Below are 25,293 nucleotides of genomic sequence, written 5' to 3'. Positions count from 1 at the left end.
ATACACTTCTCTTAAAATTTTAAACCTGCTTAAGGTATCCACAGCTGCTTCTAATATTTTGACCATAAATTCATCCTCTTCAACTGAATTGCTATAAAGTATGCCAAACAGTTAATGTTGTTTTGTTTTTCTGTCTTCTTGCATAATGCTGCTGTATTCAAACGCAGGAACTGTACAACTGAAGCTTTTATTTCTAGGTTCAAAATTTAATAGTTGCCCCTAAAAGCTGGAGTTTGCCTATTTAGCTCAGCATTGTTCATGTTGGTATACTACATACAGTTTTACCATGTATAGGCAGAATAATGAATACTCCAAAATATATCTATGGGTTTGAAAAGCCAAAAACAAAAGAAGTGCATGAAACTATCCAGTTTTGGAAGCAGCATGATGTATCCAGCAGAGCACTAATGACTGCTTACATACCAGTCAAGTATGACACAGACTTCAAACACTGCAGTCAGCCACTTTCCTGTATGTTAAGGACCCCACAGATACAAACTAGACTGGTGGTGAAATTTTCACTAGCCTCAGGAAGGGAAATCTGGTGTAACTGACATCCAGAGTCTTCCAGAATCGGAGCTTCCTAGAGAGAAGCCCATGCTGGCAACACTTCCCACAGCTCTACTCAGCAGGAACAGCCTAACAAGAGCTGACAGGATTGGGTAAGGGAAATATTCAGTCCATGAAGGCCGGGGTGGAGGATGACTCATCTGGTGCTCTTCCCAAGTTATCCTCTCCAATCAAACCAAGAGCTCACTGAGGTGCTTCAGGAACCACCCCATCTAATTTTTTTCCAGAGCAGCAGAGATGGCACCACAATCTGGTTCCTTTGTGCATGGGCAAATGAGGAATCAGAGAGGACATTCACCTAAAAAGACTAGAGCAGCTGGGTCCAGTACTCTTCATAGAAAATGTTCATTACTCTGCATTTTACAGCACCTGTCCTTAACTTGGCAAAATTTTCCGTTTTCTCCATTTCATATAAACACCATGAAATGTAAAGTCAAAGGAAAAAGTTGGGTTTTGTTTCTTTTAGTGGCAAATTTTGAAAGATGATTCATAGTATATTTCTGAGACAACCTTGGATAAGAGGGTCTTTAAGAAATGGAAGAGTAGAATTAACAAAAGGTATTTTTACCTTACTGCTCAGTTAAATTGCGACTCTAATTAAGTCAGCTACAGAACTGTGAAACACTTCAGTAAATGGGTAGATTTACTCTTCACAGAATCACAGAATGGGTCAGGTTGGAAGGACCGCAGTGGGTTATCTGGTCCACCTCCCCTACTCAAGCAGGGTCATCCTTAGAGCACATGGTGCAGGACTGCATCCACACAGTTCTAGAGGGAGACTCCATAACCTCTCTGGACAACCTTTTCCAGTGCTCAGCCACTCACACAGTAAAGATATTCTTCATATTCAGGTGGAACTTCCTGTGCTTCAGTTTCTGCCCATTGTCTCTTTTCCTATTGCTGGATACCACTGAGAAGAGCCTGGAAACCTCCTCTTGACATTTCTGCCTTCTGTTCCTTGTATACACTGATGAGGTCTCCTCTCAGCCATCTCTTCTGGATGCCGAACGGGCCCAGCTCTCCCAGCCTTTCTTCACAAAAGAGATGCTCCAGTCCTCTCATCATTTTTTGCTGCTTTTTGCTGGACCTGCTCCAGGAGCTCCATGTCTCCTCCTGCACTGAGGAGCCCAGAAATGGACACAACACTTCAGACTCACCCCGCTAGGACTGAGTAGAGGAGCAGAATCAACCCCCTTGATCTACAGGCAATGCTCTTCCTAATGCACCCCAGGACACCATTGGCCTTCTTGTTCACAAGGGCACTGCTGGCTCATGGAGAGCTTGTTGTGCACCAGGACTCCCAGGTCCCTCTCTGCAAAGCAGCTTTCCAGCAGGTCAGCCCTCAATCTGTGCTGGTCCCTGGAGTTATTCTTCCCCAGGTACAGGACACTGCATTTGCCTTTGTTGAATTTCAGTTCTTGTAAACAATCAGATAAGAGTCAAGTAGTAATTTCCTTTACAAATATCTACATTTCAAATAGCCTGCATTTCCAGGATTAAGGTCATAAGGTCTTTAAGCAGTAATGTAGAAAGTGAGGGAACCTAAATGTACATGGAGTCAGTGCACATAGAAAACCTGCTGGACTCTGTGAACCTTGTCATGGCAGAGACTGAGTCAGCCTTTTGTGCTGATCACTGAGATGTACAACCCTCTGTAGCTGGTAATCCCATCCTGTCTTCTCAGAGTCCCCATCTTCCTCCCTCCCTGCTCACCCCTCCTTAAAATCCTTTTTGAGGGATGAGTTTGAGCCTTCCAAGCAAAACTGGGAAGGACATGCTAGTTCTAAGCACAGTGACACTCAGACACAGGACAAATAAGATAGAAGAATCTATTATTAGTTTTCTGCTTTCTTTGCTTCTACCCTCCCGTGGAGTTAGGAAAAAAAGCTCTCTTTCAATGAGAATGTAAAGGCTGCCTGAACAAGCAAGTGAATGCAATGACTGTGGCACTTGTGTTGCAGCCATTTTCATACAAACAGTTTCAGATAACTTTGCAGTATCAGCCTCAATGTGTACTTTGTTTAGAAAAGATTCCCCTAATCATCAAAGCACTGCATAAAAAAACAATCATAGCAATTAGGACATGCCAAACAGAAGAGACAGCTGTGAAGATTTTCTTTTGTCCATTTCTCTGAACATCCTTCCTTCGATTCACTTGAGTTCAATTTTCTAGTTTTTAACTTGAGACTCTCTCAAACAGACACAGCCCTTACACAGCTATCCAACTGCTAACAGTGCTCCACTGTCTTCAGAGCAATAACAGAGCCTTGCTCCTCACTCATCCAGTTTTCACCCAAAGATACATGCTGTTTTCACCCCAGCCTCAGGGCACTGAAAGTCTCTAGGACTCTGACTGCCTCTTCTAAAGAGTGATTTCTGCTGAGGTATTTGACAAGAAATAAGTTAGCATAGTACAGCAGGGCCAAAAGAAGTTCAACATTTAAACATTTATGTTCTAACATAAACATAGATAAAAATTTTTATGTATCTGTGAGTTGCTTCCTTCTCTCCTCACTTGAGACATTTTTTACATCACAAATGATGCAAATGGAATTTAGATCACTATTCCGCTTGTATAGCATCTAGCATCACTGATCCTGTCATTTTAAGCGCTTGGATTTAATAGTTTTTAAGTCATAAGTTGGTAGAAGATAAAAGGTGGGTTTTTTTTTAATTGAACTTTTGTCTACAGTATGCCATATTTATTTTCTGATACACTCTCAAATTTAATCTCATGAAGCTAAAGAATATAGCTTCCTCACCCTTAAAAAGATAGCTTGGAAGACTATTAAGAAATACCCTGGAAGCAGGTACAATATGAGAACACAAAGCAAGAACTGGAGCCCTTTAAGAATAAGCACTGTAGTCCTTTAAGAATAAGCTGTGCTGTACAATAGTTGTACCACGGCTGCCACAGTGGACAAAAGTGAAAAACATCACCAGTTTCCCATAAATAACCAAACATTTTCGGAGAAATTGTAAAAAGGATTAAGTTCAGCCTGCTATAATTTAAAGTAAGTTAGTTGTTTAGAACTGATTCCAAAGAACATGAAAATATTAACAACTTGATTAATTACTTTTCTCTGAGTTCATGTTATATTTTCACTTCTAACATAATGAAAGATACATGAGAAAACTAACACAGTAGTAGGCACGTTCTCTAGCAGGATCAGCAGTGCTTTAAATGAAGAGAAACGATTTTTAGATGTATCTAGTGAACTGTGTAGCCTCAAATATTAGACTGTCCAATTAAAAAATTTTAAAAGGAAATGAGTCTCTGTGCTTTGTAAATACCTTAAATCCTCCGATGCAAAAGCCAGTCACCCCTTTAATACAGCCATTTCCCATACACCTTTAACACTTACATATCAAAATGTTTATACTATTGAAATGGCAGGTTTAGCTACCTTTTGATTTCTATCTTTCAAGATATCCTCATAATTTGACTGATGCTTTCTCTTCCCTACACTGGTATAAGGCTCTGCATCTATGTTCTTGGGACTGCCTGGCTTGAAATACAAATGGCAGCAACCAAATTGTCAGGAACAGCACACACCTGCACAGCACACTCAGACCAATCTGCATATTCCCTCTAGCGAAGACAGCAAGCACAATGTCCAAAATGAAAATAAGCAGACTGGTTAGACAGGTGACAGCTCCAATGCTTTCCAAACATTTCTACTTCATGACAGTTTGCCAAGCAAAGTAGCTTACAGCTCATGAGGGATTTACCAGAGAGATTACAGCAACTACAGCCAACGAGCAGCACCCTTTGCAGAGCACACATCCAACTTGATTAAGCCTGCATATAGCTCTGTCACTTGCTATAAGCCTTCCTGCTTATTTCAAGTTGTTAAGCAGAAACCACAATTCCTTAATGATATCCTTTCCCATAAGCAATGGCTGTAACAGTTACAGCAATGTCATTCACCTCCTAACAAGAAGAAAAATAATTCACAAGGGAGGTGGTAATCCTCAAGAAAAACTTTCCTAAAATGATGTATGCAATACTCTGTAAGGCTGAGAACACATTCATAAACATCCCATTTTTAAACTTGCTGAATTACTTGTCTTCAGATTCTGTCTCTTTAAGTACAAGAGTAGCTTCTAGATTAATGCCACCCTTCTCCTCAGAAGCACAGTGACAGCAAGGTGAAGAAGGAGGGCGTCTAATGCTGGCAGATGAATGCAGGTGCTGTGTACACCTGTATGAGATTCTGCAGAAATAGTAGAGAACTTTCAACATTTGTGCAAGTATACCCATGTGTACATTCACATGTGCAAGTTGATTGTCCACCAACTCATTAAATATTTCTCCACGTATGTGCACATATCATGTGTTTATATACACAGTTGGGGTGCCATACATTCAGTAATCTGATTCATTACAGTATTTCTGGTTAATGATCCATTTCATTATCTCTACAATCTCTGCAGCATTAAGCAGAAAGCTGAGAATATATCAAAATGAAACCTGTCTTCTTCACAGAGATGTCTCCATCTCCCATGCAATGCTTAATTTTGAATATTATTTTTGCTTGCCTATTTCTTCTCAGGGACTTTCCATATCTTCATATTCCTAATCTGTTTTAAGAATCAAAAAGAGGATGTCCCTCTGATAAAAGCATGCCCACATCCATCACCCTTATGAGGGCTATGTTCCCACTAGCTTGCAAAGTAGCCTCAAAAGATTTAAATAATGTACTTTGAAATGCAATTGTACAATCTGTTGTAACAATGATAACATTAGTGAGTACCTGAAAAGAACTTCACAAACAGAAGCTCTGTACTACAGGTAAGATTTATCTCAGCTAATTTCAGACACAGAAAATCAAGTGTTTAAGTTAAATTAGATGGTTCATCTCCCCTTAATTAAGCAATAGATGCACAAACTGCCAGAGGGTGAGTCATTCTACATTTACATAAACAACTCGGAAAAAATGAAGGAATTGCCCTCAAGAAGTATTTATCTCTGCCATCTGGGTAGAGCAGGAGCTCAGACTAGATGCCAACCTTTTAACTAGCTTTAATGAATAAGATGAATTCCACTCTGACAGGAACCTCATAGAATCACAGGATCATTAAGGCTGGACAAGACCTCCATGATCATTGAGTCCAACCTTTGACCAAACACCACCATACCAACTAAACCACAGCACAAAGTACCACGCTGAGTTGTTTCTTGAGCAGTTCCAGAGATAGTAAATCCACCATCTACCCTGTTTAACCATCCTTTCAATGAAGAAATACTTCCTGATGGCTATCCTGAACTTTCCCTGGAGCAGCTTGAGACTCCTTTTGGCCTGTTGCTGGCTGCCTGGGAGAAGTTGCTGACTCCCACCTGGCTACATCCTCCTTTCAGGTAGCTGTAGAGTTGTCAGTTTTCAGCAGGACCTCCGTCCATTCCTAAACTAACAAATATAATTAATAGGGTTCTAATTGTCAATAAATACAAAAATTACAAGGCAGAATTAACAATTTTCTTCAAGCAATTATGTTCTGTGCTCCCCACGCTTTGTTGATTCTAAACATCAATGATCTACAATGCAGTAAAAAAGTGCTAGGACTCTCTTGAACTTTTCTAATATCTTCCATTGGTCCCAAGCTATCTGCAGACAGGAAAAAGCAGTCCTAAAAAGCCTCTTGCCTGTGCTCCACATACTCTATTCATACTGACCATTAATCACACACACTTAGTCCTGACTTAACAGCAACATTCAGCTATCAGGACTATTACTGACCTCAGAAAGAAAGATTTCCTTCAACAACTACAGTATTTTAGGACAATGGTTCTATATAGACTGGACTCTTTTTGGTACACAGAATGAGACAGAGAAAGCTGACATGGATTAGCTGACCACATTTCTACTGCCAGCAGTCATTTATGGGTGGGGCAGAAAGAGCCTCAATTTTAATCTTTAGAGCCATGACTGTGAACAATTCTCTCTGAAGAATTTATGAGCTGTTTTACTTATCAGTATTTCCTCAGAGTTTTCACGCAGTCAGATTGATTACCCTTTCCTTATACTGTTTCTGCATACTCCAGTTTGGCTATACAGTGCATAAAATGGACATGAACTGCATACTGTACCATACAAGGAAATTAAAGGCAATGACATGCCAATCATAGTTCTTAAATTTTTGTTCAAAACCATAACAAGGTATCACTTATAAGAAATATCTGAATATCCAAATACATCAGCAACATAGATAACCAAAATATTTGGGAATTTTTAATTAACCAAATCCCATAGGTCTTCTAAACAGATAGAATTTTTAAAAATATTAAAAAGACACAGTTTTATTTTATTCCAGAAGAAGCCCAGCTGTCATTAAACAATTCATTCTGAATGTTTTCAGTGCGCAAAGAAGTAGAAGTTCCTCCTTTTCTTTCCTCTAAGTGCATGATTTCCCTGAATAAAAATCTCAGATTAAATGATTATCAAAAAATACCAGTCGGCTGACATAAATCTTGACAGGATACAAACATAGCCCAGACATTCCCAAAAATGAGACACAAAATCGTGGCTTGAAAATCCTACCTTGTGAAAATGTAAGAGGCTGTAAACTGTTTAACCACAACAAAATGGGATCATGTTCCTACTTCAGTGAACAAACAGAAAAACTCTCACTGATTTAAAGAACACAGCAAGTTCTAATTTCAGAAGGATTATTTTGTCATGTGTCTAGAATGAAGAGTTCAATGTGATGGAGCAAACAACAGATATCTTCCCAAAAGACATCACAAAGACGGTGGGAGAGCTGCAGAATCATACAAATATAGGGTAAGAGAATCTAGTCTGTTTGGAAACTGACACTGGAAGGAACTGGAGGGGGTAATGCAGCCTGGGAGAGGAATAGTGGAGGGACAGAGTAAAGCACCACCTGCCAGAGCCTGGCCTGTCACTGGCAGTGTGGGCTGCTGAGCTGCTGCTGAGTGCAGTGGTGCACTGACTGACACACTTGGTCTGAGCAGCACAGGGAATCAGGGCTTCTGCTGGGTTTGCCTGTTTCAGTATTGAACATATCAGTTAATGCTACAATTAATGACAAACAAAAAGGTATGCTCTACATCCCACTTTTTTGCACGTTACTATAAGCAGTAATTCTATGCTTTCTTTCAAAATTCTATACTTTCTTTGCCAAAAAGAGAACATATATGTCATGTGATGTATATGTAGATATATGTGCACATGTGTAACATCCATATGTGCATCTCTAAACCACCCTCCCCATTATTAAAACAAATGTATAGACTACACTTTAAACTTCTGTAAATACACAGATAAATGTTAACAGGTATCTGTATATGAACACAAATACTCATCTCTGTATTTAATATGAACCATAGACTGAATATATATAGTGGTTTCACTCTATGTAGGATTCACTGCTGGTGCCAAAATGCTAAGGCTATGATTATTATCTATATGCTAAAAAATTAAATCTCATGGTGGCTTTAGAGGAGCTGTACTAATCTGTTCCATGAATTGCTGGTTTAACACTTTGAGTCATATCCAAGCTGTATCCTGCTACTCCAAAAATGTTGAGGCAAACCAATGCTTGCCACACTGAAACACTTTGAAAAGTATCCTAAGAGCAGCTGCAGAACAAAATTAATCACATGAGCACCAAAATTATTAGTTAAATAGCTGTTCTATAGAGCTTAACTGTTAAGGGCAAAACACCCAAGCTGCACTCAAAGGAAGACACTGTTGATCTCAAAGAAAAAAGCACTTTATAATAATGTTGCCTTGCGTAGTTCTTAAGCATCCAATTTGAATTGTATCAAATATTAGTTGAAATATCATCATTCCTGAAGTCTAAATAAGAAAATCAAAGGTAGTTGTAGAAGAGTGCTGTTGCACTTGGAATTTCTTATTTTTGTATGTAAGGCTCTACTTAAATATTTCTGTTAAAATGTTTGAGCATTAAAAAGAAAAAAAGTTATATAATCACACAGCTAGTGATAAATCCATGTTAATCTTACCAAGAAGCTCAGGAACTATCAATAATTTACACTTTGCCTCATAGTGGATCTATGTAAAGTAATACCCCAGCCTTTTCCAAAATGATCCAAAATGTTTTGTTGCTTTGAAATGGTGGCAGTTTTCATACGTTGTAGAAAGCTTCTACTCAACCTTCAGGTCAGGTTAACTACTGCATCCATGCAGAATTTTTTGAGAAATGGACTAAATTATAAATATAGGCTTACAATATGGCAGAAACCAAAATTCATCTATACCTTCCAAAAGACCAATATTTGGATATGACACTGATATGTGTCGCTTCATGAATATATGTAATATTTCTCTTGAATTAGTTAGGACAAAATAACTTTTTGATATTGAAATGGTGTTGTGAATCTTGTGTTATTCTGTGCAAAGGCTGCTGAGACCTTTAAAGACAAATATACATCTGAGTGAACATTATTTTGAAAATACTCACTTTGTCATACAAAATAAAATTTTTACTGCGAAGTGTTGTTGCTTAGACTGAAATGTGACTACTGTCACTCTGTCTTTGCTGGCATTTATATAAATATGTCACAATAAAATCTTACAACTTTACTCAAATAAATGAGACTATTATTTGTCCAGGGAAAAGAGAAAATATTTTCTATAGATGGAAATATGTCCATAATCCCCTTGCTTTTAGGAGGTCTAAGTTATCTAGTATCTATCTTGCTGATCTGCATCTCCTGTATAATATTATTTTTCTTTCGCCAAATCACCTTTAAATAATTTTTTTGAATGACACTATTCAATTCAACACAGCAAAAATCAGTGCATTCAGATTTGCATTCTCCCTTTTCTGAAAAGTTGCTTAATCAGCTCCCCTCAGTACTCTACATCTCTGTATCATGTCCACAAATAAGGCTAAATAACTCAGAAAAAATCCTGCACTGACTTGTTGGGGCCCTGGGAAAAAGCCTTGTTTTCATTTCCATACTTTTTTTTTTATTCCCCACTCCCTTGTGCTAATAGCTTATCTTATAAACCAAAACTCTTTAGGCTGTGACTGACATAGCTGTCACACATGGGGAGAGTTGCTTTGCTCTCCTTCGTGGTTAACACAAACATCAACCCATTCCCAACACCCAGCTGCAGAAAACTTGTTCTTGCAAAAGAGAAGGCTGAATGTGAAAGTCCTGCAAATTAGCCTGTATTAACCTCCCACACACATCTGGAGATGGCATCACCTGTGAACAGACTACTTGACTGTCAATCACTACAATAGTTTCTTTGTGGAGCAACCTATTTCTTAGGTTTCAGCTAATAATATAGAACCATACCAGTTTTCAGAGTGATACTGCAGCAAGGTAAATAAAACAGCAAATATGCTGTTATTCTCTCCTTATTTTTCTCAGGATCACAAGGATATACAGGAAAAATTGCAGGTTGTATATAAAATGTCTTCTACTTCTGTCTTCTTATTACAAGCAGGACAAAAAAGAATAGATGCATTATTAGCCTGACAGACAGGAAGCTGAAAACATCAGTAGCAGATTAGGTTTAAAAAAAAAATCTTTTTTCTATGATAATTAAAAGTAACTTACATAACACTTTGAAAAACAGCTAATTAGATTATTTCTTCAGTATTTAAAAAATAATAATCAATAAATAGTTAGTCAAGAAACAACTTCACTCTAAAAAATCCATTCATTTTTACCATTTCACATATGAGCTGATTTCAAGGAGGTATTTGATAGTAACCAGAATGAAACTAGATTGTGAATTCCCATGTGAGCTGCTCAGCCTTACTCCCTCAGAAGCATTTCAAAAGTAAATCTGAACCTGCAGCTCTCAAGCTTTCAGATTTGTGCTGCTCCTTCATGAGAAACAGATTCCTTCAGCTCTTCCTTCCAGCACTCTGTCTATGGCTGGTGAGCTGGCCAGCAATGACGAAAGTAGGCAGACTGCTCAGCTGAGGAAATTTCTAAACTCCTTTTGAACTTTTATTTGTTATTTCACATTCTTATTTAATGCCTATTTATTTCCACTACAGAGACAGCTTACAAAAAAAAGAGCCTGAAAAACAAAAACCAAACCAAAACAAAAATACTCCCCCTAAAAAAGGAACCAACTTGTTTACTGCATAAATGTGTTGCCAGGAAATCTCATTGTTGTAGCAGTGAGTAAAAATCCTGCACCCTGACTTATGTCTTACTCACCCCTAAATCACGTATGAGCCATGCAGCCTTTCCTGATTAATGAAAGTGGTCAAATGTTTTAGAACACTTGCTAGGAAGTCATCTTTCCGTGCATGGCCATGCTCATGACTAAGCTGTGACAGTTTTACTCATGCCCTGTAATTCAAATCCTGATGCACAACAGGAAGTTTTCACTGCCAAATCTTTTGGAGCTTAACAAAACATCAACAAGATACACAGCCAGGTGTTAAAACTGTCATAGAGAGATAATTTGAAATAGAAAACACAAGAGAGAGCTCAACAACTATTTTTGTTCCAATTTGTTTTCAAATTTGCTGTAATTGGAGAGTTTCACCTGAAACAAAATATTTTGATCAACTGTTGAGAGATATATTGAAGGATGAAACACTTTCTGCTGAATTAAGATCATAAGGGCAGAGCAGGAAAGGAAGGTTTACAAGAGAAAAATATAACTAAAAAGATAAGTCAGACCAAATGTCATGCTGAAAGTAGGTTAGGACAATACTAATATTATACTTGGTCAAATTCTCTCATGTTTTATGCAGAGTTAGTACATTTAGTGGCTGGCACCTTCTTAGTTTATATATCCAGAAATATTATGATCCAGCTCTAACCACTTCAAAATTATGCTTCCCTTTGATTTGCTTATTTTCCAAGTTCTTTCAGCTTGGTTTACACAGAACATATACAAGAGCCATCAGAAATCTCCACATCTTACTTGAGGGAATTATCCCTTCACATTTACCAGACAAAACACTCTGCATTCTTTTTCTGAATTTTAAAGAAGTTATGCTATCTTTCAGCCAAGATTCTCTTGCCAATAAAAACAAAAAGGAAGGTTTGTGACCTTAAAAACATCATGGGCAAGCGAAGATTCACACAAAATAGTCTACTACTAGGTTTGAGAATAGATATATGCTTCCTCCTCTTCCAGCTTAATCCCCAAACACCCTCACTTGTCAAAAGGCTATTGTTAAGGCATGGGCTTCCTCCAAGACCACATCCTGTGAATCAGGTCAGAGTGAAACACAGAGCTGATTTAAATGAACTGCTCTTTGCGTGCCCTGTATGTAAGTGCAAGAAAAACTGTGTGACTCAAAAAATAGCCCAGTATACTAGATAAAAAGGGACAGTGGACCTAGACCAGAATGAACACTTTGTCAAAAAAATTAGCAGTTCTCATTTGTAATTCATGCCATTAGTATTTACTAAATACAAGTTTCTGCTACAAAGAAGATAGGCAATGTACTGAAAGGCAGAAATTAGGACCCAAAAAAGCCATTTTTCTTCAAAACAGGCTTGCTTCACAAATACTTAGATTTTCTACATCATATTTAACAAGTCAGCATCCTATCAACATCATTACACACAGGACCATTGATGAGTGTTATGCTGCTTCACAGACAGCACAAAATATTTTGCATCTTTAACAAATTGTGCTAGTCTATGCTAGCACATAGACCAGTCTATGCTGGCTGGATACATCAAAATCAAGAGAATATGTCCTACTGGTGTAAAATTCAACCTCCAGCTCAAAGCTGGGCCCACACTTATGCTAGCTATTGACATTAAAATGATGACAAAGCCAAAACTGTCCTTATGAGGCAAGCAGGAAAAATAACTCATTATTTGGATGTTTCATTCTTAACTGATCCTTTAGAAAAGACAAAGGATAGGCTTGTGGTTAAATGTGGAGATTGGGACTTGAGATATATATGACTTGAAATTCCTAGTCCTGCCGCAAAGTCCCAGCCTGAGTGTGAGAAAATCATTAATTTTCCCTTTAATCTCTCCCTTCCTTCTGTACTATGGGGATTATGTTTTTCCCTTTCTCCCACAGTCCATATAATATAGCCATATATTCTACAGGGCTGGACTGACTCTTACACACATGCACACTACCTGTCATAATACGACATCAATCTAGTAAAAATTTCCAGGATCAAGGTAGGTTGAAATAAACAGAAAAATCAACAGAAAGATTATTTTTTGAGAGAAGAAATGCTTTTCAGTGCAACCAAACTCCCTAATCTTAGTGGCATCCCTCACTTAGTGGCATCACCTCCCATCATTTTGGGATGCTTTTGTCTTCTAGGAACCCCCTATAAATTGCAGCTACAATAAATATTCACTACAGTGCTCCTGAAGGGATTTTAAATTAAGGATTTTAAAATTCATAGGGCCTCTATGTTCCTTGCTATAAAGAACTGAGTCCCCAAGAGTCACTCCACTGTCTCACAGGCTCTTGAGGCATGAGGATACTCCAAAACTGATATGTCAGGGAAATGAGTGTTTCCAAGCTTTCTGGGATCCAATAACACCCTACTGTTCCTGGTAAGTTCCAGGAAACTTACCAGGAACAATATTTCAGTGCAATATTCCTGGAAACACAAACACTCACACTGCACAATGGCAGTTTTTCTAAGGAAGTAAATCTGTCTCCAAAGAGAGTCCTTACATATCTATATCACCATGGGCCACAGTGCTGTCAGCTCAGGCTCCCAGGGAAGTATGGTTTCGTTACCATGCACCTGAAGTCAGCTGAACCAAGGAATGACAGAAGAGAATGAGAAGACCATCACGGTTGTCACCAATTCTTTTGCACAACAAAGAATCACTGCTAATAAAACTATGACTGGCAAGTGTACACATTGGGTTTTCCAGTGATGGAGATACTGTATTTTCCACAGGCAAAGTCCCTCTGTTTAACTACTATTATGGGTGGGAAGTTTTACTCCTGGGGTATAATATAAGCCCATATTTTTTATCTAAATATGGAGACCACTTATCTCCATTTGTGTTTATGAAGAACACATTATCCCAGGGGACTGCAAGAGTGCTGCAGCAAGCAAATGTTGCTGGGTTCCTTCTGTGTACCACAGTTGTGCTGGTACATTCACAGTGCATCATCCTGCAGACACACTCCCATTTTTGAGGAAAGGATTTTTTATTGAATACCTGTTTGGTCATAAGATCCCCAAGCAGCTTCCCCAGGCACAAATACAATACAAAAGGGTAAGTGTGATCGTTTTCTGGTGATGTGTAATACCAACTCACAATGCACCAATTGATATGAAGTAAGCTGAGTTCTATGTTCTTATTTTGTAAGAGAAATAACATGAAAGCAGTAGAAATTTAGGCAGAGTTCTTAAGCTCAGGTTGATGAATTCCCTCCTATCCATGATCCCAGTTACAAATTACAGATGAGAAACATCATTCTACCTACACCCAATACAACTTGTTCACAAATACAAAATATTTAGGAGTTGATATTGTGTTACTTTTCATTAATCCCAACTCTATGAAAATGTGCTTGATACAGATGATTAGACAACAAACATGTAACAGTGAAATTTAGTCCAGGCTCATACAGAATGAAGCTCTTAAATCAGTTTTACTATAGTGCAGACAGATGGTACTGGATATATAAAGCACATTAAAGACACTGTTATCTGTTTGATAAAGAAATAATTCAGAGCACTAGACAAGAAGCTGAAATTGCTGACAATCTGAACTCCTGCCAACTGTCCTGGCTTCACTGGAGCTGTGTGAATTTTAAACACACATAGTCCCAGGTGTCCACAGCACTGACTGAAATTTCTGGCAGCTAGTTCAATGCTTTTGATACACTGCTGGCTTCCCATCACTAGTGGTCACTATGGGGAGAAGATAGGCGGTTTCTGGCTGCTTCTGCTGCTCTTTCTGTTGCCTTGGCCGTAGTGCTGTAAATGAAACACTCGGCACAATGAGCAGCCTCTTTTCTTGCCAACCCACAAGGCAGATATCTCCAGGGCACTAGTGCTGAGAAAAGCAAGGGTATGACAAAATGGGGAAAGAAACTCATTTATTTATGTTCCCTAGATTCAATGTGTCAAGAAACTCTGAGGAGCTTGGCCCTCAGAGGGCAGACAAAAATGTATCCAAGAAATTGAAAAGTCAAAGAGATGTGTGATTGCAACAGATGTCTTGCTTTGGAGAGATTTGGGGAATGGTGGGAAAGAGTCACATGAAACCGAAGTAAGTGGTGTGGAAGGGTTAGCTGAGGAAAGACGGAGATATGGAAGTCATTTATGGCACACATCTGGTATTCCAATGTGCACAGCACTCCCGTTGACGTGAACAGGAGCTCCACCCATGTATGAAAAACAAACATGTTTGTCTTGAGATCTATCTTTATAAGAATTTCTCCAAGCTTGGTGTCTTGTGATGGGCAGGATTTACCACATCACTGACAAACTACTTAAAATTGATGAGGGAAAAATGAGATGTTTCCATGTGCATTTTAATGACCTAGTGCAAAAGGGCTGGCTGAATGACAATAGAAGGCCTCAGAGTAAAACAGATGCAATGGTAAGATGCCAAATTAAAAGGACCTTAAGAGTCACTTCAACAGCTCCAGCACAGGCTTTTGCCTAACCAGATCAAAGTATTTAGCTTGGTTTTGTGACACTGACAAAACCTGATTTATTTTAGATTACTTTAACAACGTTCACTTGCTACAACTAAGTCTTTTGGACCCCATTCTCTGTTGGACATGCTCCCCAGGTAGCACTGCTCTGTCCTGCTGATTTACTGGGGACTACTTCCACAGCTTAATTGTTCAGATTTCTGTGCTCTGAAGTAGTTGTGTCTCTTTACTCAGGGGGACACATGGTATTCTTTGCCATTTCTTCCAGAAGGCCTTGCAGAAGATCAGTTTTCAGAGCTCCCCTAAGATCTTCCTGTATAAAAACTGAATTGTTTAATGAAGTTTGTGGGGCTGGACCCCTGTGAGAGAGGTCACAAACAACTGTCTATTCATCCTCTGGATATCCATACTACTAGGATCTTACCACAAGCCCCCACAACTGAGTTATCTAGCAAAGTTTTAGGTTTACATATGTGTACTGGATCAGCTGGAAGGCTGACTAGCAGTTTCTGATAATGAACAGTGATACGAAAAATGCTGCGGGCAAGACAGGAAGACTTGATTAGGGGATACAGAGAAAAAATAAGTCATATTCAGTAGCCTGTAAAGATGTCTGCCAACAGGAAGGAAGAAGCAGATAAAGCAGACAGCAGCAGACAGATAGCACGAACAAAGAGAAACTGAAAACAAACAAAAAAAAAGACCCAAAAGAAATATGATAATACAACACTAAAGGAATTAATTAACTCAGAAAGAAGTCTAAAATCTTATCATCCAAGTCATAAAACTAAAACACTACAATTAATGTATCAGATTAATCTCAGAGAAAATTCACTGTAGAAGCATAAATGATGGTGCAGGGCACTTGAAAGAAGGAAGTGTAATGCTGGGAGGAAAACTTTGGGAACGTAAAGCAGAGCACTGCAAGGATCAGCCTGAGGAAGCCAGACCAGAAGACCAGTGTGCCTAGCAGGGGTTGCTGACTCCCAGCAGCTGCACAGCTTTGTGCTGGAGGGGACTCCTGGCAACATACTTGTGACTGCCCCATCAAATGTGTGTGAATAGCTGAAATCAATCACACTTTCAGGTGACCTGGAGTAAAACACTGTTGCATTTTGCTACAGGTCAATATTACAGAGTCACTGAAGGGAGTGCCCTGTAGTCCAACCCCCTTACTAAAGGAGGTTCACCTAAAACAGGTTGCACAGGATTGCACCTATACAGGTTTTGAATGTCTGGAGAGAATAAGACTTCACAACTTCTCTGGACAGCCTGTTCCACTGCTCTGTCATTCTCAAAGTAAAGAATTTTTTCCTTGAAATTCAATGGAAATTCCTGTGCTTCAGATTGTGCCCTTTGATCCTTGCCCTGTTTCTAGGCACAACTGAACAGTCTGGCCCCAGCCTCTCAACACCCACCCTTAAAATAATACAGTGCAGAGATAGGATTCAGTGACCAAATAAGTTGGTTTTGCAAATAAATTCTTTCTTCATTCCTATAGTTTTAAGTCATTGCTTAATTTACCTTTCTACAATATCAATGGATATTTTTTCACTTTGTTACTGTTTAGTGGCTTAAAAGCAAAAAGCAACCTACTGTGATCTGATGAATAATTTTGCAAGCAGTATAAAAATGGTGGTAAAGAAATAAAAATAATACTATACCCACAGTTAGAAAAATATTAGAAAATATAGTGGTGATTTTGGACATGGTTTTGCATAAAAACAGTCAACATCTGCTTCAAAGACAGCCAGCATTTCACCTCATGAATCCAGCAGCTGGACTCTGTTCCTGTGTACATATATAGGAATAAACTTTTGTCTATATGATACTCAGGGAAAAAGAATGTGCTCTGAATACTTGTGTTCAAATATTTTGCATGACTGTTCACAGCATAAAGTGTTTATGCAGTCAGCCTAAACATTAGTGGGTTTAGCAAGAAAGCAGATGGACCTGTTTTATGAGACTTAGGTACTAAAGCACAAATTATGAAAATCTTGAACAAAAGTGCATTTGAATAAACTATACACAGAATAATTTAAATCATTAGCAACTAATTATTTGCTTTCGTAAGCTTAACTAAGTTCTATACAATTAAGAAAAAAGGTGAACATAATCACTTCAAACTTTTTCTACCACAGTTTTTATGACAATATAACTTTTATTAAACCTCAAACTTCATCATGTCCACAAACAAGAAAGCAACCAAGACTACATGAGCAAGTGCAACAAAACCATATGAAATGAGAGAAACAGCAAGGGAAAAGAGAACTGATGTTTGCTGCTGTATTCCCAACCAGCCTTGGCCTTCTGAGAACGCCAACACAAACGTTGACAAAATTCTCAAACAATCAGGTTTGGTGAGAGTGAAGTTCGTAGAGGAAACAGCTGTATGGCAATGACCTACTGTATTGACATGTATAACCCAAATTTATTTTAGAATTCTTAGCACTTAATAGATAGCAACAGGATACGTCAGAGTGACTACACGTGTCAATCTCAGTGCCTTGCAGACGGGATGGGAAAACTTGTGACCTGCAATGTAAATGCAGGTCACAAATGTAAAACACCAAAGCAAGCAATGCAAAAGGCACTGCTTTCAGCAGACAAGAGCAAAAGTTAACCAGGTGATGAATGCATGTGTTCCATTGTCTTTTGCAGATAGAGATCCATATTTTTTCCCTCAAAAATCAGTGCTGCCTTATACGCAACTTAAGCACACAAGAAATACGTTAGTCAGATTTGATTCGCAGTTGGAAACTCAGACTAGGTATTCAATACATTTTGATCAAAAAACCTTTTATCTGACCATTTTTATAGCTACACAGTCCCAATGTACAGCGTTGCCTACAACAATCACACAGAGATATCACATGGATTAATGTGTTTGCTAACAAAAGGTCTATTGAAATCAGCACTTAGAAATGGTCAAGCTTTGGGACAACGCAACCTGTAATGCAGAACTTGCATCTGCTCAGCAAACCTGAAGAGACATTAACAGCTCCCTCAGATCTCTGCTTAGAACTACTGTTTAAATAACCTACACATACTTCTGAGCCTACTCAGGTGGCATGGATCTCCATCACTGATGAAGAAAACAGCATTCATACTTTTAGGCTGATAATTTGAAGCTTACTAGTAAGAAAAGCATTGAAATAATGTCGTATTCATAAATACCCATCCACTTTACAGTCCAAACCCCTTTGGCAGAAAGATTTCATGAAACTTGCTTAAAAAGTGAGTAATAGAGCATCTTTTAAAAAGTGTACCAGGAAGAAAATAGAGTAAAGAGCTGCCAACTAATCTTTACAGGGAATGTCAGACTTATAATGGGGTAACACAGAAAGGCTTCTGAAATTAGTAACTTTTTGAATGTTCAGCACTTCTATAAATCCAGGTGGCTGAGGGAAGTTTTCAGACCATCATGTGCACAGTCTGCTCTTGGATGTCCATCCAGGCTGTTATTTTACTCACTGGAAGTTCAGCAGAGTTCAGGACCAGATGCCTTGGAAGGCTATGACTCCCAATTGGTCTCACACTAATTACAAATAGCTTCCAAGTGGTTTAAATACTGAAGGCAAGATGCTTTGTATCTTTCTCCACACTTTTATAAGTAAACAAGAAACACTTCTCAGCAGCCAACATAACCTTTTGCTTTTTCATGGAAAACAGTATTTGCTAATCTAATTTACTTTCCATGGGCTATCCAGTAAGGAACACCATTAGAAAACAAGCAAAGAATATTTTCTATAAAAATAAGTAAACAAGCAAGAATTGCATTGTGTTGAAAAATTATTATCTTCAAACTTATCTTCATACTCACATTCTAGAGAACAGGCTGTTCATCACTTGTGGTTATCAAGAGATGAAGAGTCTGCTCTTTTATTTACATTTCTGTATAGGATATCTGATACCAATGCATCATCTCTGGGAGACAGGGAGATGTGACACAGAAAACTCCAGAGAAAAGTTAAGTGGCATGACCGAAATCTCATGTGTAAATATGTGGCAAGGTTTAAAAAGGAAACCAAATGCTCAGAATCCCAACCCTATGCTTTAACCACAAAACCAACTTTCTTCACTAAAATTGAATTAACCCAGTAACTAAAAAAAAAGAAAAAACAAGTACATATGTGCATCTTGCCACTGTAACAACTCCAAGTTGTTACACAGTTTAAGTGTTCTCAAACTAACTAAGATACAATTAAAAATATATATATTTAATTCCAGGGTGGTAATCAGTTCCACAAACCAAGAGCACTAGAAAAGCAAGAGGAAGTAGCCTCACAGCTTGCAGAAGCTGTGTAAACCACACAAGCAGGCATAATGTACTGACTGAAGATTTACAGAAATATATGCTGCTGACAAGAAGGGACTCAGTACTCATGTACAAAGCATGAAAAATGTTTTCAACTACAACAGAAAGCCTACTTGAAAACCAAGAAAAAGTGTTTCTAAAAGTTAATTAGGACTCAAAAATAATCCCCTTACTAAAGAAAAAAAATCCTAAGTAGTCTAAAAAATATTGTGGCACCCTACTTCAAATAATCAAATTTTTTAAAATCACAATGAATTGGGGCTAGATAGGGGCTAGGAAGAAGCTATTTTCCAGAGGAGAAAAGTACAAGTACTTTTCACTGAGAAGCTGTTTTTCTGGTTCAGCAGTTCTGCAGCAAGAATAGCCAGATCATTTGAAAATTGTAAAGAAAATCAATTGCATGTTTTTATTTTAAAAGAGCCTCCCTGTGGGAATAGGTGTGGGCGTGAGATCCCTTTTTAAATTTCATAATATAACATAAAGTTGCCAAGATATTTTTTTAAATACTCTGTTTACTGGGTGCCAGAATGATTTTTCTCTCCTTATGATTCTACTGATCCTTATCAAAATTCATCGGTGAAGTGAATAACACTAACATTTAAAAACAGAGTATTTATTCAGACAGCAGCACTGAGCAAAACAAATTTTCAAGGCTGCTATGGGAGTTCAGTGATGACAGTAAAAAGTCTATTTACTCATTCACCCCCAAGTTCTGCATGCAGAAAGTTTGTATCAAAGTTTTTTTTTTAAAGCAAATAATTTTTTTTATCATTGAGTTCCACAGATAAAGTTTACAACTAACCTTGCTATCTTCAATCTCCTGGGTTTTTCCTGGAAGCGTTTTCCTCTCTCCAAAATCACAGGTTGACTTTAACGTAAGCTGACAGGAAAGCATGGAGCTCTCTGCCCCAGTAAGCTCCAAGGACTTTGGTGAGTACTTCTGTGAGCCGGCGGGGCCAAGGTTGGGTATCGGGAGGGCAGTGTGGACGGGCTTTGACCCTACGGCTGGCTGCCTCAGCTTGGAGGCAACCCCAAGCACAGGCATGGCTTCTATAAAAGTATCTTCCTTCTGCCAAAGAAAATGCTCCTGACCTCAGTCTGGTAGGCTCCAGCTTCAGCAATTTCAGAGCAAATGCTTTAAACAAAAGTAGCAGTCATCTTTTCAAAAAGTCTTAAAACAATAATATTGCGAGTCTCACAAGGAAGCAGAATTTTCCCTTCATCTCTCCCCTTCTCCCTCGCAGCACTCACACGCACTGCTCAGTGAGTCAGTGGCTCTGTAAGACTAAACGCTCCTTTGGGGCGTGAACTTTTTGTGAAGGTAACTGCCACAGAGCTGCCTGTCTGGGATTAAAGAACTCATAAATTCGCTTTCTCTTCTTCCTAGAGCATTCCAGGTCTGTATATTAAGTGAATGAAGGATGGGAGAAAATGAGAGAGAAAAGAGAGGAAACCTCCCCGTACTCCAACTGTCAAAACAGCTCAGAGACCACAACACTGGAAGCAGAGACCTCTTCCTGACTACATAAATAACCAGCCCACATCTTAAAAAAAACAAACCTCTTTTTTTTTTTTTTTTTCTGTTTAAGGGAAAAAAAAGGACCTGAGTAGTGGCCAAAGCAAACAGCTGTTGGACGAGTTTTCATCCCGGAAATAATCTCAGCAATGAAGCTGTTTGTCTGATTCCTGGCTATTTTTCACTGCTGACAACCATGAGCTACGGTGTTTCATTCTCTGTTCCTCCCGTGAAATCAGGTTAAAATCGTGCAAGAGCGTGGCTAGAAACAGACGCTGAATCACACTGTGGGTAGCGTCTGTCTGTGCTATGAAAAATCCATACAAAAACAGAGCAGGATATAGGAGAATTGCAAGCATTGTTAGAAGATTTAGTCAATACAGCTTTCAGAGGTTTTGGGTTTTTTTTCTTTCTTTCTTGCTGGTGGTATTAACGTCATCTATTCAGTGTTAACACTTCCCTTTCTAGAAACATTGAAAGCTCCATGAAGTCCATGTCCAACGCATAATTTCTGCTTGTTGCTCACAGAAATATTCTTTCTGGCAACCTCAAATCCTTGCACATAGAAATACAAGTCAGGCAGGCAGAGCAGGCTCCAAAATGAGTCATGATGGACAGTCCAAATTGTTGAGCAGCATAAACACTTACTTAAAAGAACAACTGTAAATTCCTTTGAGATTCTGTAGCAGGGGAAACCCTTTTAAACTGACATGAGGAAAAAACCTGTGCAGAAACATCACACCACTCAACTCCTATGGGGTTTCATCACCCAGCATTATAGACATGGGGGTTTTTTTATGTCTTCCAAAATAAAACATAAGATGACTTGACTTATTCTGCCCCAATATACTACATGGTATTAACTATACCTTCCTTGAACAATATGTACTATTACCACCACAGATAAAAGCAGAAGAGAAAATAAGAGCCCTCTGGACTTTTATGTTTTCAAAACAAGCACGACAAAAGTATAAAAAAGCATTGAAAATAAAGTAAACAAGAAGCAGACTAAAAAGATATTAAATCACGCTTTAAAATTATTTTGCAGAACAAACATGTGATACCTGCAGTATTGTCCACTGTCATTCATTTACAAAGATCACACTGACACAGTAAAATTTAGCTCTCTGTATTGACTTACAAACTACTCCATTCTTGTTTGTAGTTCGTAAGAGTGAATTTAACCTGTGGTGGTAATCTCCTGAGTTTTGAAGAGAGAATACAGAGAATCAGCAAACACATTTCAGCATCCTCTGCTACAATAGATGCAATGGGGTTTGTGCAAGAATGCACCGATGGAGCTGCTCTGCATTTTAGACAAGTTCAGCCCACAGGAAACATTAATTTGCTCCAATGATTGGAATATTCTTGTTCAGTGTGATATTTCAGCTCTTCTGCAGAGCAAAGGGGAAGAAAGCTCCTTGTGCAGTCTGCATTTGTTTTCCAGCATTATAAAGCACTGAGGCTGTGTAAGGAATTTAGATTTCTTAGGCACAACTGTTAACAGTTAACACTTCAAAAAATGCACATATGCAAAGACTGAAGTGGACCACAGGAAAAGAGGGATTTATCTCTTGCAAGGTTTGAGAAGATGAAAAATCCTCATGAGAACTGTTACCCAATGATCAAGACAAAGAATAAACTACAGCTATGAGACAGATACTTTCTTTAAAAGAGCTTTGCCAAAAAAATGTAATTTAATCTTATTACTTCCCGGGGTTATAATTTTACAAAATAATGCACTTTGGTAATCTTGCTGATCTTCTCTTGAATATGAATGATGAGGTCATGATACCCACAGTCTCTTTTGCAACCCATTTTCCCAGCACAGAAACCCTGAAAGTAGTAAGTAAGCAAACTTACTAGGAGTCATCTGTAATACATAACCAACAGGATTTGGAAACAATGATGTGAGGCTGGTGTTACTGCTACTCTTTTGAAATAATTTTTCATTATATGTTGACTTTAAAGCTAGTACCAGCTCAGGGCCATCAGCTTCAGAACCCCATCTACCTAGAATTTGTACCATGATAAAACACAGAAGTGCTTCTGATGTGTTGAAGGTGGGAAGAAGAGTATGCACAATTCTTTGCAGGAATCATGAAAAATAATGGAGAAAAACAATTTTACACTGTAAGTAAAAATGCAGCTACAAGCCTTGTCTTCCTTTTCTTGTTTTCTCTAATTCTAAGAAAAAGATAAATAAACAAACATCTGCTACTCTTTGAAATCAGTTTTTGCTGGAAAGTCCTTGTGTACCTCATGGTGAATGTGGGTTTTATGAAAGCTATCTTGGGGGAAAGAATATTTAACAATTAAGCTTCAGTACTGTTTTCCACACAAACAGGAAAGTACAGGATAAAGCATCTGTGGACAACATACACAAACTGTAACCAGATGCAGGTGCTGGTGGGATCACTCTGCAGGCAGAAGGTGTCCAAAGATTCCGTAAGGGAAGGAATTGTGGGGAAAGGGCAAAGTTGGAAGCTGCAAAGAAGGGCACATTGTCAGGCATCAAGCTGACCATGTGAGTTTGGTAGTATTTTCCTCAGTATCTCTGTAGTGGAAAGCTAAGTGACTGTCAAGCAAGGCAGACAGGAGAACCTAAAGTCAAAATGAGGATGATTTAGATATGTGTGAATAATGTCCAAACAGAAAAAAAGGCATATATGTGAGAAATGGGGGTGGAGAAGGCTATAACCTGTAGTTACATGAAATCAAACACAACACTCTGGCATGAGGGTCAAAAGTATTACAGTCAGGATAGAGAAAGCAGTGAGTAAAAAAATATGACTGACAGAAATAAGGGACACACATATTCACTTGGTTCCATTAAACTGATATATCTATATGCAGAGAAACAGGTCAGGCTGAGCATTGTTCAGAGAGGAACTGTAAGTTTATAACTTATCCTCTTAGACTTTAGAGTAGACATCCTCCAGACAGGCAGGTAGGGGACATCATCTGGATTCAGGACTCAGGAGGATGAACACAGATCATGACTGAAGTCCTGGCACAAGGGAAATGATGTGCAGGAAAGTCTGGAGAGTTACAAGGAAGCTAGAAGAAAACTGAGTTGTGGGAAAAAATAGAGGGCAACATTTCAGTTGGGATGCTAGGTAAGAAGATAAAAGTGTAAAGAGGAACCAAAAAAATAGGAAAACAGAGCAAAGGTCAAAACAAAATCTTTAGTAGTTCTGTCAATGGCAGTGGCAGTTCCAGTGATATGTTAAAGGTAAGGCCATTGTTTTAGCTGATAAAATAGTGACAATTTGGCTGTAAAGCATGACTGTCACACAATCCATTTTTACAGAAATAATAGATTATATTAATGAGCTGTACCTCAAAATAAGACAGCATGTATGCATCCAGTATAATAGTCCCCACATCCTAAAAGAAAAAGTAATATTTATTTCAAATAGCAAGAGCTGACACACCTGAAGTCTAAAACACTTCATAAAAGAAGGTATCAGTCACTTGTAATGTTATGGTGAATTTTTGTTCTCAGGACTGAAAAATAATTGTTCACAGCACAACACCTCAGCATATATTCCCTTTCCTTCATTGAGTCTGATACCAGTACAAATCCCATGAAGGTTGCTCCCCTTCTGCACCCCCAGCCCTCAGACAAACTGTTCGCATGAACTGAACAGACAGCTGGCAGTGTGTCCCAGAGCACAGGAAATATCACGAGAGGGGACACCTGCCTCAAAAGTGGAGCCAAGATATTTGTTTGCTCCTTCTGCTCTATGATCTTCAACAAGGAAGCTGTTGCATGCATAGAGGGTCAAACAGGAAATGTCAGGGGTCCAGAGACTGCAGAGCTCTGTTCTGAGCTGTTTCCCCACTTCATCTCACTGGGGTAGCAGCTGTGTATAGAGTTTATGTGAGCCAGGCCAACTTTGGAGTGAGCCCATACAATCTCAAGATTCTGTGCTCACTGATTTCAGGTTGAACATAAAATTTTCCCCAGCTGCAGATGGACAACTCTTGAAAAGGCAACTAATGGTTCTAAAATACTGACGGTATCTGAAGCAAGATTATTTATTTATTTACTCCAGATAAGACAGGTTTAAGCTTTAAAAATGCAGATAAGATGCACACCACATGTCCGTTTGATGTAACAAAATATGTTCAACCTGTCAGATTCTGATGAGACAAATCCTTCAGCTCTGACTCATGTTCACAGCATAATTCTATGGACATTATTTTTGTTATTACAAAAATCAGGTGAAACCATTAGTCTCAAGGCAAGACATTTAACAAGTATTTAATCCTATCTGCAAGTATGTAATGCTACTGAGTAA

The 25,293-nt window shown here is 38.6% G+C and overlaps 1 protein-coding gene across 11 annotated transcripts in view; it reads right to left on the bottom strand.

The window, feature by feature from the left end:
* The window catches only part of NAV3 (neuron navigator 3), a 503,615-nt gene that overhangs the window by 230,649 nt on the left and 247,673 nt on the right, over positions 1 to 25,293 (bottom strand). For 3 of the 11 annotated variants that reach the window (XM_064419579.1, XM_064419589.1, XM_064419590.1), the window contains exon 1: positions 20,273 to 20,901. The exons of 4 other annotated variants lie outside the window; for them this stretch is intronic. In XM_064419579.1, the coding sequence (XP_064275649.1) occupies positions 20,273 to 20,515 (243 nt within the window). In that variant the 5' untranslated portion in view covers positions 20,516 to 20,901. Of the gene's footprint in view, positions 1 to 20,272; positions 20,905 to 25,293 lie in introns of those variants that run through there. 4 more of the 11 variants (XM_064419576.1, XM_064419584.1, XM_064419577.1 and 1 more) reach the window with 3 other exon arrangements.

The sequence above is a fragment of the Passer domesticus genome, chromosome 5 (assembly GCF_036417665.1).
Source record: "Passer domesticus isolate bPasDom1 chromosome 5, bPasDom1.hap1, whole genome shotgun sequence".
Taxonomy (NCBI): Eukaryota; Metazoa; Chordata; class Aves; order Passeriformes; family Passeridae; genus Passer; species Passer domesticus.
Note: the sequence above shows the minus strand (reverse complement) of the source record. Positions and strands in the feature narration are given on the sequence as shown.